Source organism: Branchiostoma belcheri, unplaced genomic scaffold, assembly GCF_001625305.1.
Source record: "Branchiostoma belcheri isolate BF01 breed outbred unplaced genomic scaffold, Haploidv18h27 scaffold5, whole genome shotgun sequence".
Classification (NCBI taxonomy): Eukaryota; Metazoa; Chordata; class Leptocardii; order Amphioxiformes; family Branchiostomatidae; genus Branchiostoma; species Branchiostoma belcheri.
In genome coordinates, this window is record NW_017804131.1 from 2,609,683 (window position 1) to 2,623,657 (window position 13,975).

The following is a 13,975-nucleotide window of genomic DNA, read 5'->3' on the forward strand; positions in this document are numbered from 1 at the left end:
CAAACTGAGTACCATGTATGGTAGATGTACCCAACTAGTAATTCGCTTCTACCGGAGCAGTTTTAGTCATTTATTGTAACCTTCTAAGAAAAAATAACAGGTTATGAAAGTTGTGCAACTTAAGTATAAAAGCTACTAGTGAAGTGAAATGCTTGAATTAAAGCAAACTAGTATTCTAGATCTACCTATGAATATAAAAAGACCAACAATAATCTCAACTTTACCTTGCTTAAGGTATCGCACTAACTTAAGATAGTACAATGTGCTTGTGTAAAACGTGTTGGGATAAAAGGGAATGTCACTAAATGTTGACACAGTATACTAGTATTAGAACTTCAGTTCTCTTGCTCTAGTCAACAGTCTGTTACTCCTGGTATACTTACATCCCACATAGATGTAATTCACAAAGTACTTGAAAAAAAATCTTTCTAACTGCCTTTCTACTTCTTAGATACCACTAGTGGTCCAAATTCCCACAGTTGTACAACTATACTGTTGAGCAACTCTGCATGAACATCACTGGTCCTGAAGCTTCTTCTTGATCTTGGCGGCCATCTTGCCTGCAGACGGGCGTGGCCGTGGTCTCCTGGCAGCCCCAGGTGTGTCCAGGTGTGCTGCCAGCTCCCCCTGCATCTTCTCCATCAGCTTCTCCTGCTTGTCCTGGAGAATCTCCTTACGCTGCCAAATCAGTATGTTGTATCCTGAAGGAAACAATGAATATACAGTTGTTCGACTCAACGAATGGCTTAGCCTATATCTTGTTTGGTTCATCAAAAAGACACTACCCCAGCCAGTGTCCACTATCCCTATAAGCAGATTTCAAGATTGGTAAAGAAAGAATACACCTACCCATTGCTGACAGCAGTGACTCACCACTTGAACTGAACCTGTTGAGCTGTAGAGTACATATACATGTGTTAACCCAAAAATGAGACAACAAAGTACTGGCTTTTACTCTAGAAAATACTAGCAAATGTTTGCTACCAATAGAAATCTTGTCAACACTGTGTACCGGAAACTGATAAAGTACTTCATTGCATAACTGGAAATAGTGATGGAAAAAGAATTGGGCTGATAATCATTTTACTACAATAGTACAAATTAAGCAGCAAGACCAACTGTATGAGACTTACAATGCTACCACATTACTTATGTACACCAAAAGTGTCATACAGTGACAGGGCTACCACTACTTACCGACTTGATACCAGGAGCCCCCTGGTCCCGTAGCTGACACACCGTCTCTCCTGTGTTGATGTTGATGATGTCGATGGTGTTCGCCTCCCCAGGCCTGTGATGGGGAGACTTGTTATCTGGATACCTGCCCACCACAGCCAGGTCATACATGGGGTGCCAGCAAGCCTGAATGTACAAATTTTACAAAACAACAAAGAATTAATTTTCCTGGCATTTGTAGTAATGCTGAAGAGAATTACATTACATACTTCTATATCTCTTGGTTTGACTTTGCTGTCTATATACACACATGCATGTACATGTACATACATGTAGTTATCATATGAACGTCTTGCCTGACTTCACCACACAATATTGGAGAACCTTAAGACTGCATTGGTCCCTAAACATTTTAGTCTTTACCGGTAACTTGACTTGTGGGGAATGTGGCTCTTTGGCACTCCAAGAAGAGGTTTAGGTTTAGCCCTGCCAATTTGATACTGTCTTGCAGCCACAAAAAGATCTACTTGGATATTAGCTCCTTGGAAGTGTGCATGTGTAAACAATCTTAAATCCTGATTTTTGAAAGAAGTGTCTGATAAACTTTGAGAGTTTCAGGACATCACCTTGATGGGAGTGAGATGCTGGAAGAACCTGTGTGGATGGTAGATGGCAGTGTCCAGCCAGCCCCAGTCTGGCCCACTGTACACTCGCAGGTCATGGTGCTGGTCAGTGGTCAGCAGCTTGCAGTGGTCATTGGGGCTGAAATAGGCTATAGAGACAACAAAAACTCAGCAAAAATGCCACACATCTATTGAGAAATTATACTCCTTTTTCATCATATCTCGAATACCATAACCAGCCATTAGCTACCAGTCATACTGCATGGGTAGCAATAGTCTTGTAGGATAATGTTATAATAAAATCAGTAATAGACAGTTTTAGACCATCATGCAGTTGGCTGACAGGTAAATGATGAAGATAATAAAGATGAAAATCTGCAATGAGTGTTTGTTTTCCACCCTTCTAACATGAGCACTAAACTAAAATAGGAGAAACTTTCAGATTACAAGGAAATACCTGTTGACAAACAAATAGCAACATGACAAATGAAACACACCACTGTTGATGGGATGGTCATGCTCCAGAGTGTACAGTGCACTGCCCCTCCCCTCCACCATACGCATGTCCCACAGCTTCACTGTTCTGTCTGTAGACGCCGTCACCAGCAGCCAATCACAGCCAGGGTTGAACTCCACATGGGTCACCTTTGACTTGTGCAGTCGATGCTGCCATAACTAAGACAGAGAGAAGAAACAGAATTGTTGACAGTGTATTTCTTCATGCAATTGTTGATGTTGCTACAGACTAAGTTTGATAATCTACCCATGGACTTTTAACTAACTAAACTTATAAAGCTAAGTTGGTTTCCATGCATGTAAAATTAAAAGAAATGTCCACCAAGTGAATGCCCGGACAACCAGCTACTGCCGATGATGATGATGTATAGTCCCATACTCAGAAGCTAAACTAGGTAAATTGGAAAACAGTAAGTTATCAGCAACGTGGCATTGTGAGGGGAAAACCAACCAGTGCCTCACCTTGTGTCCATCTGTGTCCATCATGACTACATGGCCTTGACTTTCTCCTGCCACCACCATCTTGAGTGGGGCACTCACATCTGCTGAACAGTACCAGTTACTGTAAGGTAAAGTATTCATGAGTTAGTCTTTTTTCATCATGCACAATTTTGGCAATATCATTTGTAGTATCCCATTCCATCCCTTGAAAAAGATTTTCATTTTCTGAGCACAGAATATATCATCATCATCAAGCTGAAATGAACCAGTATTGTTTCTATCATATGACCAATTTACCTCCAGCTATTTGTGGATAGAAAGTTCCTGTTGTTTCTGCCACTGAAGTCTAGAAGATTGACAGTTCCATCGAGCTGAGCAGTGTAGACCTGGCTGTCATTCCAGGGAGAGAATTTCAGTGCAGACACATAGCCTCCTGGACCACGCTGCAGAAGGAAATAGAGTTATAGTTTACATGTATGTAAGATGTCAATATTCAACTTTTAGGCTTATCCAAGAAAGAGACATTGAGGTTATAGTGAAAGAATGATAGAGATGATGCCAGAGGACTTGCTAGAGAAGAAAATACATTGTGAAATACTGAAACAAGAAAGAATGTAGGGATAGAGAAGTGACTATAGCATGGTATGGGTAAGAGGGGGAGAAATTATCAACATTGGGTTGAGAGGAGAGAATGACTATTCAGATGTGCTCCTGATTTGATTGATAAAAGTTGAAATACTGACACATAAAGAAGAATATGAAACTAACCCCTTGAATGAAACAGTCTGCACCGACTTTCTCAAAGTTCCACAAGAAGATGTCCCCACCCTTTGACCCTGCTGCTATCATGGTGGGGTGGGAGGGGTGCCACTCCAGGGCCGTGACTCGTCTGTCAAATGGACTGGCTGTACGATACAGACCCAGGGAGCGCAAGGTGCGCAGGTACGGCTCATGGGGTGATGCATACACCTAGGAAGGGGAATAACATTTGTTTAAGTATCACATTTGGTCAAAAGATTTGGTTAAGCCGCCCAACATGATGATGATGAATTATCATGCATTCCATTCTTCCAATCTTACTCAAAAGTTCAGTGACCATTTTCGCTTGATGAGATGATTACCACAGATTGTTTCCATGAAAAGCATAAAAGTCCGTCTTTACATAATTTACACAAAATTTGTTTTTCAGCATACACTAATAGATATTTACCTTTCCATTGTTATTGAGTCCCATGGTAGTTCTGTTGAGAGACAGAACAATGTTGCTTGACTTCCTCCGAGTCACCTCAAATAACACTTCCCTGTCCTCCAAGTTCACGTACTGCTGGGTTGTCTTCTCCTTGGGACTTTTAGCTTCTTTCCCTCTCTTGTCTTGCCCCTTGGCCTTTCCCTTATTTCCTCCTGTCTTTTTGCCACTTGACGGGTGCTCTGTGTTCGAAGATTTCTTTCTACTTGCTTTTGATGAGGTACTTGAAGAAGCAGGACTTTTCTTCACCTTGACTTTAAGACACTCCATGATAGGAGTGCCAGAAGTTGCCTTCTTCCTTTGTGTAGGTGTTACCTTACTGGTTGAAGGAGTTGGTTCGGCTGCTTTTGTTTCTGCTAACATCTTTGGCGTCTTTGGACTTTTCTGGTATCTGAAAGCTGACAGGCCCTTCTTGACTTCTTCCAGTTGTGGGGATGGGTTCTCTTGGTCAGAATCTGAATCATCATCAGACAAATGTGATGCCAGTTTCTTTTGATGCATTTTTCCATTTTTCTTCTCATGCCCTTTGCCATTAACTACAGTGTCCATCTTAGAGTCTTTCCTTTTCTTACCTGGGGTCATATCTGCTTTCCCATTTGTCACTGCACTTGTTTTCCTTGCTGCATTTCTACTGCTTGCAGCAAGCTTTGCAGATTTCACTCCAACTTTCCTTGTCTTTGTATCATTCGACTCCTGTTCTCGTATTGATGCACCCTGGCCTCTCTTACTACTTGAAGTACTTGGCTTGTCTTGATCCGAATCTGAGTCGTTGCCAGAGAGATCTGATGCTTGATTCTTTGCCCCTACTTTGCCATTTTTCTTTCCATGATTTTTGCCGTTGACAGACACCGACTTAGCAGAAGTTTCACTCTTTAGCTTCATGTTGGAAGTCTTTCTTGCAGAAGCTGGACTCGTCCTGCTGGACAGCGATCGCCTCTTGGCTTTGCGAGGCTGAAACTCTGGATTCTCAAAATCATCTTCATCACTGCTGGATGGAGCCTCGAGATGCTTTCTCTTCTTGGACTTCTTGGATGCAGGAGCCATAATTACTGCCAGTGTAATTTTTACACTCAGTTTATACAGAACATACCTGAAACATGGAATTATGAATATTTAGTTGCCAGATGTCTTGTACATTTATTGATTTAGTTGTTTATTAGTAACTACACTTAGGCAAGAACTCAAACTATGTTATATAATTATGAGTTTGAATTACCATCCACATATATTTCTCCGGGTTTCTTGGACTATATTCCTGGGATAAAGAATGCGTTTAGAGAGTGCACCTACTAGTACAGTATGTACTTGCCCCCCCCCCCCCCCAAACACACAAATCCTGATGACTTTGCTGAAAAATTATCCGATAACAACAAGCTATAGCGATCTACTTCATTGCTACACTGAATATTTTCTTAACTCACCACTGCTCTTGTATTCTTAAAAGGGCATTAGAAGGTCAAATTCAGCAAAAGCCGACCGTGGAAACTGGACAGATGCACTTATCTATATATATAATAGGCGTTACACAAGCTGATCTGCATTTGTTGTTGTGTAAGGCGAATGTGGCGCGAAAATAGTCACGTGGGTGACATAAATACAAACACATGTCGGTGGGCGTGGCAACTAAATATTCGGTTAGGTCTGAGAACTGCTTTCTTCTATCACAACAAAGAGTTCTCCTTGTTAAGTGTGAGTGTAATAATCATCGACAGATTCCTTTGAAACAATAAAGTTTAATCGGATGGGCCGATGGATTCCGCTCTGGTTCACCGACAGTACTGTAGCCGACGTTGTTTTCCGCAGATTCGACTATACATGTCACATGAGAGTTGTAAAAAATACATTTCGGGTTAAAGATATGCCATTGATAATACTTATTGAAGAAAAATCTATATCACAGTCTCTTTTCTCTCTTTTTGTCGTCCAATAACCTACGATAACTTTGAAATGCTAAAAATAGTCTATGCCGAATGCGCGGTTTGAAACAGCGCCACATGTTCACACACTCCATGTGGCGGGCCTTTGACCTCACGTAGCTCACACACGGCGAGTCGGAGGGGAGTTTGTCTTTGTCTGTGGTGTAAAATAAAGGTAAGAACTTTAATATTGCGCCAATTATCCACAAGTATGTCATGCTCAGTTGTTACCCGTTGTCTTGACAGAGTGACGCTATATTTGGACGAACGTGCATTTAATTTTCTCCCCCACAAAACTGTGTTCAGCAAATTTTCAAGTCGGTCACCTTGGATTGTTTTACAACATAATTTTTTGATGTGACGTTACTTTATATATCTCCAGAACGAAAACCATGTCGGGAAACAACAGGAAGTTTTTCGTGGGCGGGAACTGGAAGATGAACGGCAGTAAAAACTCCATCGACGAGATCTGCGGCTGGCTGACGGCAGGGGACAGGGGAGACACCGGTAAGGGTTTATGTGGGTCACTGTCGTGAAGATATGCAGTGTGGGGAGGGGGGCGTTCCTGCCATTGGCATAATTTTTGTACTTATTAACCTTGCACGTGCAGTCTTGACATGCGGCTATGTGAGTATCCTAATAGTATCATATGTCTTAAGGACGATTAATTACTCACCATATTAAACCAAGGAGGACCTCCTTGCCTATAAATTCATATTACATGTACTGGTGCACTACTAGAAAATATATGTTGACCTAAGTCATATTGGAGGACTGGAATTTAATTCCAATTGTCTGGTTAATCCAGTGGTCTTAAGGCATAACTCTTTTCCTTTGCTTTTAAGTCGCTAGAGTTGACAATGTATGCAGCAGTATTCAGGCCAGTGATATTCCCCCAATTCAGAAAGTTACAGTGACTATTAGTCACTGACTAACATGTAGAGTGGTGAAATGTTGAAAGATGTTTGTTCCATGACAGAGGTTGTTGTTGGCCCTCCCACCATCTACCTGGGCTACGTGCAGGGAAAGTTGGCAGGAAGCGGTGTTCAAGCAGCAGCACAGAACTGTTACAAGGTGCCCAAGGGAGCTTTCACGGGGGAGAACAGGTACAGAAATATCTGCCATGGTGTTTTTGACAATTATTCGATTGTCATCGATTAATTGTGAAGAGATTAAAAGAATGTCTTTGACAAATTTCCAGCATCTACCATCTTAATCACAAGGTGACAATGCTTTTCTCAACACTTACAGGTAGTCAACTGTTGATGTTTTGTCCTTTTCTAACTTGACAATTTTTCCATTACTTTTAGCCCTGCTATGATCAAGGACATTGGCTGTGAGTGGGTCATCTTGGGTCACTCAGAGAGGAGGAATGTGTTTGGGGAGACTGATGAGGTAAGTAATGTTACAGACTTCTCTTTTTCTTCTTCAAGTCTGTATCTGTATCTGTATGGCCGGTTTGTCCGCCCTTCGGCGTAACACACCAGCTTTGCAGGCACGCAGCACGGCGGCAGTTCTGTCCATTAAAATTAAAGTAGAAAAGTAGAAGAATCAGATGTACAAAAAGAGCAGAAAGCTGGCTAAGTTGCTGGTGCTGCTGATGTGGTTTTTGTTTTTTAAGGAACAAAGCATCAATCATGAATATATCATTTTTCTGTAGCTGATTGCTGAGAAGATTGAGCATGCCCTTGCGGAGGGGTTGAAGGTCATCGCCTGTATTGGAGAGAAGCTGGAGGAACGTGAGGCGGGGAAGACAGAAGAAGTCGTCTTCAGGCAGACCCAGGCTTTCAAAGGTTAGTCTGTTGTCTAGATTGTAGACTTGACTTTGATTTTATTTGGATTAAAATGACATAAAATGCCTGGAGGAGTTGGAGTACAGACAGCAAGTTGCTGATAGTGTGCACCATACATTCAACATTACAACATATTAGGTTCAACATTTTATGCAAAATGCAATTCAATATCTTTTCTGCAATCATCATGCTATTTTTCACACCTGTCTTGATTCTGCTGTAATGTTAGAAGTCTCTATATCTCATTCATACATGGCACTAGCCTGGCTCAAAGTTATCCGTACACTAACATGGTACTGGACTTGGCAAGTATCTTATTATAGACCTCTGTAGACTAACATATCATTATAGCTGAACTTTTTTCAGTCATTATTGTTTGGGGGACGGGCTGCCATCAAGCCCCAGATGTATTGTGAAAGCACGTCTAACCCTCGGAAGAAAGGGAACAACAGATTATAAACCAGGCAGTGAGTGTGAGTGAGTCACTATTGTTTGTATTTTCTGTCCTTAAGACAAGGTGCAAGACTGGAGCAAGGTGGTTCTGGCTTATGAACCTGTCTGGGCTATCGGAACAGGCAAGGTGGCAACCCCAAAACAGGTGAGACAAGGTGGAACTGTTGGGCTCTGTTGGGACATAAAGCCCATACACATTGTTATTGTCTGTAAATTTTTGAAACAAATGTTGCTGAATAGTTCAAGCGTGATGATAGGGATCACCAACATCTCCATCTACCAACCAAGATGTGCACTTGGGCCACAGAGATTTTGATGTAAAATTTAACAAGAGGACTTTAAGAAAACATCAAGGAATAGGAAGAAAATTTCAGTTGTTCTCAGGATTTGCTGACAAAGTATGCTGTAAAAGTTCTAGAGGTGTGTTGGGTGTAGGTGCTGTGTGATAACAACAATGCTATGATGAAGTTGTGCATGACATTTCAGGCCCAGGAGGTCCATGCCAGTCTGCGTACCTGGCTATCTGAGAACGTGTCTCCTGCAGTAGCTAACTCACTCCGCATCATCTATGGAGGTAACATGTTCTATTCTATATCAAACATTAAGTAAGATACCTTTACAGTTTTATGTGAAAATCAATTGAAATCCATGAAGACTACTGCTGTTTTTATGTATGCACTACGATAGGATAGTTGAGATACACTTAAGTACCAAAGTTTCAATCTCTTTTGAAGATTGCAGAACACTTGTGATAATGCAATGTTATTCTTAATCTCTCCTAGGTTCGGTGTCAGCCAATAACTGCAAAGACCTGGCCACCCAGGGTGACATTGATGGCTTCCTTGTGGGCGGAGCCTCCCTGAAGCCGGACTTTGTTCAAATTATCAATGCACGCAAATAAAGCTTGAGGATAGCAAGAAGTTGTTGCAGAACAGAAACTGTATCCTTGACTATAACAAAGAGAAAAAGCAAGTCGAATAGTGCACTCTAAAACTAGTGTAGGGCATAGGTGGTGCTTAGCTACTGTCTGTGGTATTGTGGTCTCTTCACAGTACAAAAACATGCTTGAAACAGAGTGTAGAGGTGAGAGTTAGACTGCTAAATGTTGGCTTGTCATTAAGGTCTGTAATGTGTTGAAACATAAAGGTTTATGAAGTACCTGAGGTACATACAAAATGTAAGAGAAGCCACAGGAGGGATGAACAATAATTTGTAAGAAATTGATAATACATTTGTAGTTTATTGTCCTGAAAGAGGTCATTAAAATCTGGGTTGAAGCAACTCTATTTTAGCATACAGAAGGTTATATTAGGGGAACTGAATCTGTCATAGGGTGTGGCAACATGAGAAATAAATGCTGTGATAATATATGAATGTTGTATCGAGAGTTTTTATTTTGTTTCATAAAGCTTGAGTGAAATTTAAAATACTACTATAGAGATTTATTTACATGTATATACATGTACACTATGGAATGCAGCACTAAAATGCAAATCATTACTGATACTTAGAGACTTTTTTTTACAATATACTGTCATACCTTTCATTTTATTTACAGAGCAACTTCGGTTCACTTGAAATTGACAGTTGTGTATCAGCCATAGATAGATTCATAAAAATTGTAAATTCCAATATTTACATTGACAGTTACCAGTATTATTGACATTGCAAGAAAGATAAAATGAGCTGCATGTAGATGAAGATGCAAATACTAGTTACATGATATGTACAGCACTCAAACATACATGCATTTAGAAAACATTCATAATGTCACAAGTCATCAATGTTACACATGCTTGTAACTTTACATAACATTGCATGCTCTTGTTCCAGCTGCTTTAGTATCAGTGCCCTGAATTTCACCTTTAACTCCAGACATTTCATATCTCCTTTCAAATTCGTCTCCAGATAGGGGCGGAGATGACAAAGAGGGCTTGAGTTCAGATGTGCTTGTCTCTAGTGGAGTGTGCCTGTGTAAGTACCTTTCTGGATGGACATCAGACCAGATGTTATGGTGTTGTTTCAATATCTGAACACCCTCACTACTGAAGCAATTCCGGCTGAGATCAACATGGCATGGCCTACTCATTCCCTTCACAGTGTCAACTACTAGCTGAGCAACGGCATCAGTCATCATATTCTCTCTCAATTCTATCCTATATAAGTTTGGGAGCAAACTTATCTTTCCCATCAACACAGCACCACCTCTATCAGAGATCTCATTGGAAGACAGATTGAGGTGTCTCACTGACTTCATCTTGTGAAAAGCCTCTGAAATTACAATGGAGCCATCATCTGATAACTTGTTACGACTCAGATCAAGGTCTTCCAAGCAGAGCAGATTACCAACATGGGCTGCAAATGACTTTGCACCAGATAAAGACATTTGGTTTGATGATAGGTTGAGTGTTTTTAGTGATTTCTTGTTTACAAACACCTCTGCTATAGCAGTGCATCCTATGTCACTTATTTTGCAGTTATTCAACTGAAGCTCCTCAAGACATTCGGAATGCTGAAGACTGACTCCGACTGCCTTTGCCTCATCATCTGACATATGTACACGTATTTCTAGTTTTTGTAGCTTTTTAAGTGTCTTGAGGTGCTTCACAACATAAGAAAGAGCTGTTCCTGATTCTTTGTAACGATTACTTATTCTTAGGTCCTTTAGATTAGACAGCCTGGGGAGGAGCTCTCCTATAGCTGCACCCATCGCATCATTCCACTGAGCTAGCAGCACAGTTATATCAAGCTTGGCCAACTGCCATGAACCCTTAATGCTGTTACACAGCACATCAACTTCAGTAGCTGAGATAAAGATACACTTATCCAATTCTAGGTCCTGTAAGCAGGCGAGATGGGGCAGGCTTGACATAAACATAGTTGTTGGACTAGTTATGCGATTGGATGTACTGCAGTATTTGGTACTCGGAGAAATTTGGCTGTCAAGAGGTAGATCATCCTCTTCATAGTTAAACCAAGTCAGATCTAGATCAGTGAGAGAAAACATGTGCTTCATAGTTTGTACCAGCTGGAGCATCTGAGTGCTGTTGATTGTGCCTGGGGAAGACATGTACACTGTAATCTTAAGAAGGGTGTTGAACATGTTTAGTTCCTTACTTTTGCTTCCTGCATTTTTCACTGCAGACAACAGAGGAAGACACTGCAGGAGTAATAGGATGAACCTTCTGTCAGAGACATCAGACCACAAATGGCTAAAAAGCCAAACAAACTCTTCCTCTGGATTAGCTTCCAATTCACTCAAGATCTCTGACTCCTCTTTCTTCAGTTTGCTTCTATCACAAAGTCGAACAGACCGAACCACACGAGACTGATTAATAAACCTGATAGCTGCTGAAGAGAACAGTAAGGAGAGCACACTCTCTGAAGAAACATTCAAAACACCACCCATAAACATGAACTTCGACTTAAAGACAGATTCAATACATGGGTACAAACTCTGTACCTGGCATGTTTCTGCCAATGCTATCAAGCAAGTCTCTACCTTCTCAAAAGGGCGGTTAAACACACCACCCTTTGCCAACGCTGACAGAAATTCACCAGCCCTGTCACTCAAGAGCCCACTCATAAAGAAACAAACAAGCGGCATCCTACCTGCGTTCTTTACCAATTGCTGAAGTATAGTCGTGTTTGTTGATTTGTCTAAGGTATCCTTGATGTACAATGCTACACAGAAGTCATGTAGAAATGTGTTAACAAATTTGTACCTTTTGTTTTCAGTCAGTTGAAGCATGTCAAAGACAGCAGAATCAATACTTTTCGTTTCCTCATGATTGATATCTATCTCTCTGTTGTTGTTTTGCACAATGCTGCTCAACCACTTTGAGCCTAACTGTATCAAGGATTCAGTTACTGTCTCAGACATGGGAGCACATTCTTGTTCTGAAACACTACCAGATTTTCTGGCAAAATGCTTGCATAGAGAATACTGCAAGAGCTCTGTGAGGGTTTGTGGGAACGTGTGGTTTCTCTCTAACCAATAGGTGACAATATGTGGCCAGAAGAAAGGGATTAGTACAACTAGTTCTACTACAGGATCTCTCCATGCACTGTCTAACAGTAGCTTAATCTGCTCAGTGTTGCCTTCTAGATACTCTTCCACAAATGTCTCCCACGTGGTAGAGTCAGGTGTCATGGTCAGGCTCTGAAACTCCTGGACTGTCCTCACCATGTCTGTAAAATTCATAAAAGCACTTGAACCACTTGTGTTTAGATAATATACGTCATATTAGTTTCCTACTACATATGCATTAAGTTAACAAGGTTTTATATTTCCCAAATTAGGCCGGTGATGAACTTTTTATGAAAAGTCTGTTCCCATTTAGTAACGATGACTCCTCAAGAAGATTCCTCACATTTTGCTGGGTGAGATGACTTCTAATAATCTGAATAGTAAGAACTAGATTTTATACTCACCTCGTGCGTTGAAATATTCGACCCACTGCCGGTACTGCTCTTCTAACATGATGACCTGCACAGCCAAGTCATGGCCAGTAATGGCTCGCATCTCATCAGTGACAAGACAGCCTGTAAAGTCAACGCCGAGCTGTCCAGACTTGTAGGCTGTCCATATAGTATTCAAAGAGAGAAGATTGTTTGGGAGTAAGTGAAGGATTGCAGAGCCCATCTTGATTTTAACAATATCTAACCCTGATCGAAGTAGGTGTGACAGAACCTCTTTTGTCTGCTTTTCTATCTCTTCTCTCGACAGAAGGCCTTCTGCTTTCTTTAATAGGTCTAGCTGGATACCTCCTAGTTTTGCCAGCAAATCTAACTGCCTCGCCTTTTCATCCTTTAGCTTGTCCTCTACCCACTGTTCGTCACTGACACCTGCCGTTCGAGTGTCTTCGTCCTTCATTCTGGTTTCTTCATCTGATGATCCAGAATCACTTGGCGACGGAGAAGGTGTCAAGTAAAAAAGCGTTTGGATCGCTGTGAAAACAAAGCAAGAACAGTCAGAAAAGTTACTTTCATAAAGAAAACGGCTTTTTTTCCGCACTGGGTAAAACTTTCATAAACAGTTAATAATTGATATCTTTGGAATATATGTGCATATAATTCAAAACAATACAATACATCATGCTTCAAATTAGACAACAAACCTGCAGGCTGAGGTGTGCTACGTCCCAACGTAGAAAGTCGTTGAACGACTTCTGCAGCGATGTTTGCCATCTCGTCAGTTACATGGTCTTTCTGCACGCGTCTTGCGCTCATCTGTTTCAGTGTGGGAGAGTACTTCCCGACTAACTCACTAAAGGCCTTGAAACCATCGTCGTTAGCGTCGACCCATATGGGGAATATTCGTTTGTTGTTTCTAAGGCATGTTTCAAACTCCAGTTTAGGCCAGTAGGGTTTGTTGAGGAATGATGTACTGACAACAACGACAGCGAGTTCCAAACTTTCACTCGATAAAGTCGAAATTATTCTGTCCCGAATGACTTCACCGGGTTTGATGGAAACGTCGTCGAAAAAAATGTCTTTCTCGGCCAACCCTTGCTGTTGCAGCGTGGTGACCAATGGACGGACAAATGATTCTTTGTCTTCTCCTGCGTGGATGATGAATACACGTGGCTCTAGAAAGAAGAAGAAAAGGGTTTGTGACATATACGTGAACTCCTAAAAGACATCTCTCGTGTGAAGGAGGGTACTTGCTCGCCCGAATTCTATGCGCGATTTGGTGAGTAAAACATTCAGCGCAAATTACCTAGCCTCCTTCGCAGTCTTGTTGGGCGTCGGCGTTATTTTTTCTGTGCGCGACGCGAGTAATATGCCGCCGCGGGGGACGATCTGCTG

At 41.4% G+C, this 13,975-nt stretch overlaps 3 protein-coding genes across 3 annotated transcripts in view; 1 reads left to right on the plus strand and 2 right to left on the minus strand.

The window, feature by feature from the left end:
• Positions 1-160: 160 nt before the first annotated feature.
• Positions 161-5,507, minus strand: LOC109479763 (DNA damage-binding protein 2-like). The gene is made up of 10 exons (XM_019781756.1): positions 5,424-5,507; positions 3,967-5,092; positions 3,525-3,725; positions 3,054-3,199; positions 2,778-2,877; positions 2,297-2,474; positions 1,803-1,948; positions 1,198-1,362; positions 850-895; positions 161-701 (listed from the first exon to the last, which is right to left on the minus strand). Exons 2-10 carry the CDS (start codon positions 5,044-5,046, stop codon positions 517-519), a joined length of 2,247 nt encoding a protein of 748 aa, XP_019637315.1. The 5' UTR covers positions 5,047-5,092; positions 5,424-5,507; the 3' UTR covers positions 161-516.
• Positions 5,508-6,022: 515 nt separating this feature from the next.
• LOC109479801 (triosephosphate isomerase-like) lies at positions 6,023-9,240 on the plus strand. The gene is made up of 8 exons (XM_019781819.1): positions 6,023-6,093; positions 6,301-6,425; positions 6,898-7,024; positions 7,229-7,313; positions 7,579-7,711; positions 8,224-8,309; positions 8,651-8,738; positions 8,947-9,240. The coding sequence occupies exons 2-8, from the start codon at positions 6,311-6,313 to the stop codon at positions 9,063-9,065; spliced, it is 753 nt and encodes a 250-aa protein (XP_019637378.1). The 5' UTR covers positions 6,023-6,093; positions 6,301-6,310; the 3' UTR covers positions 9,066-9,240.
• A 1,114-nt stretch (positions 9,241-10,354) lies between these two features.
• The window catches only part of LOC109479645, a 4,976-nt gene continuing 1,355 nt past the window's right edge, over positions 10,355-13,975 (minus strand). Inside the window, exons 3-7 of the mRNA XM_019781631.1 lie at positions 13,285-13,755; positions 12,599-13,114; positions 12,256-12,355; positions 10,814-11,007; positions 10,355-10,371 (exon numbers count right to left, since the gene is read on the minus strand). Coding sequence (XP_019637190.1) covers positions 10,355-10,371; positions 10,814-11,007; positions 12,256-12,355; positions 12,599-13,114; positions 13,285-13,755 — 1,298 coding nt within the window. The remainder of the gene's footprint in view (positions 10,372-10,813; positions 11,008-12,255; positions 12,356-12,598; positions 13,115-13,284; positions 13,756-13,975) is intronic.

Bases quoted from the DNA above. Each gene is read 5' to 3' on its own strand.
- LOC109479763 (XM_019781756.1), bottom strand. From the start codon at position 5,046: ATGGCTCCTGCATCCAAGAAGTCCAAGAAGAGAAAGCATCTCGAGGCT. The intron at 3,726-3,966 runs GTAAATATCTAT...TCCCCTTCCTAG, and splicing joins GACTCAATAACAATGGAAAG to GTGTATGCATCACCCCATGA. The intron at 896-1,197 runs GTAAGTAGTGGT...TGTACTCTACAG, and splicing joins GGGCTCCTGGTATCAAGTCG to CTCAACAGGTTCAGTTCAAG.
- LOC109479801 (XM_019781819.1), top strand. From the start codon at position 6,311: ATGTCGGGAAACAACAGGAAGTTTTTCGTGGGCGGGAACTGGAAGATG. The intron at 7,025-7,228 runs GTACAGAAATAT...CATTACTTTTAG, and splicing joins GCTTTCACGGGGGAGAACAG to CCCTGCTATGATCAAGGACA. The intron at 7,314-7,578 runs GTAAGTAATGTT...ATTTTTCTGTAG, and splicing joins TGTTTGGGGAGACTGATGAG to CTGATTGCTGAGAAGATTGA.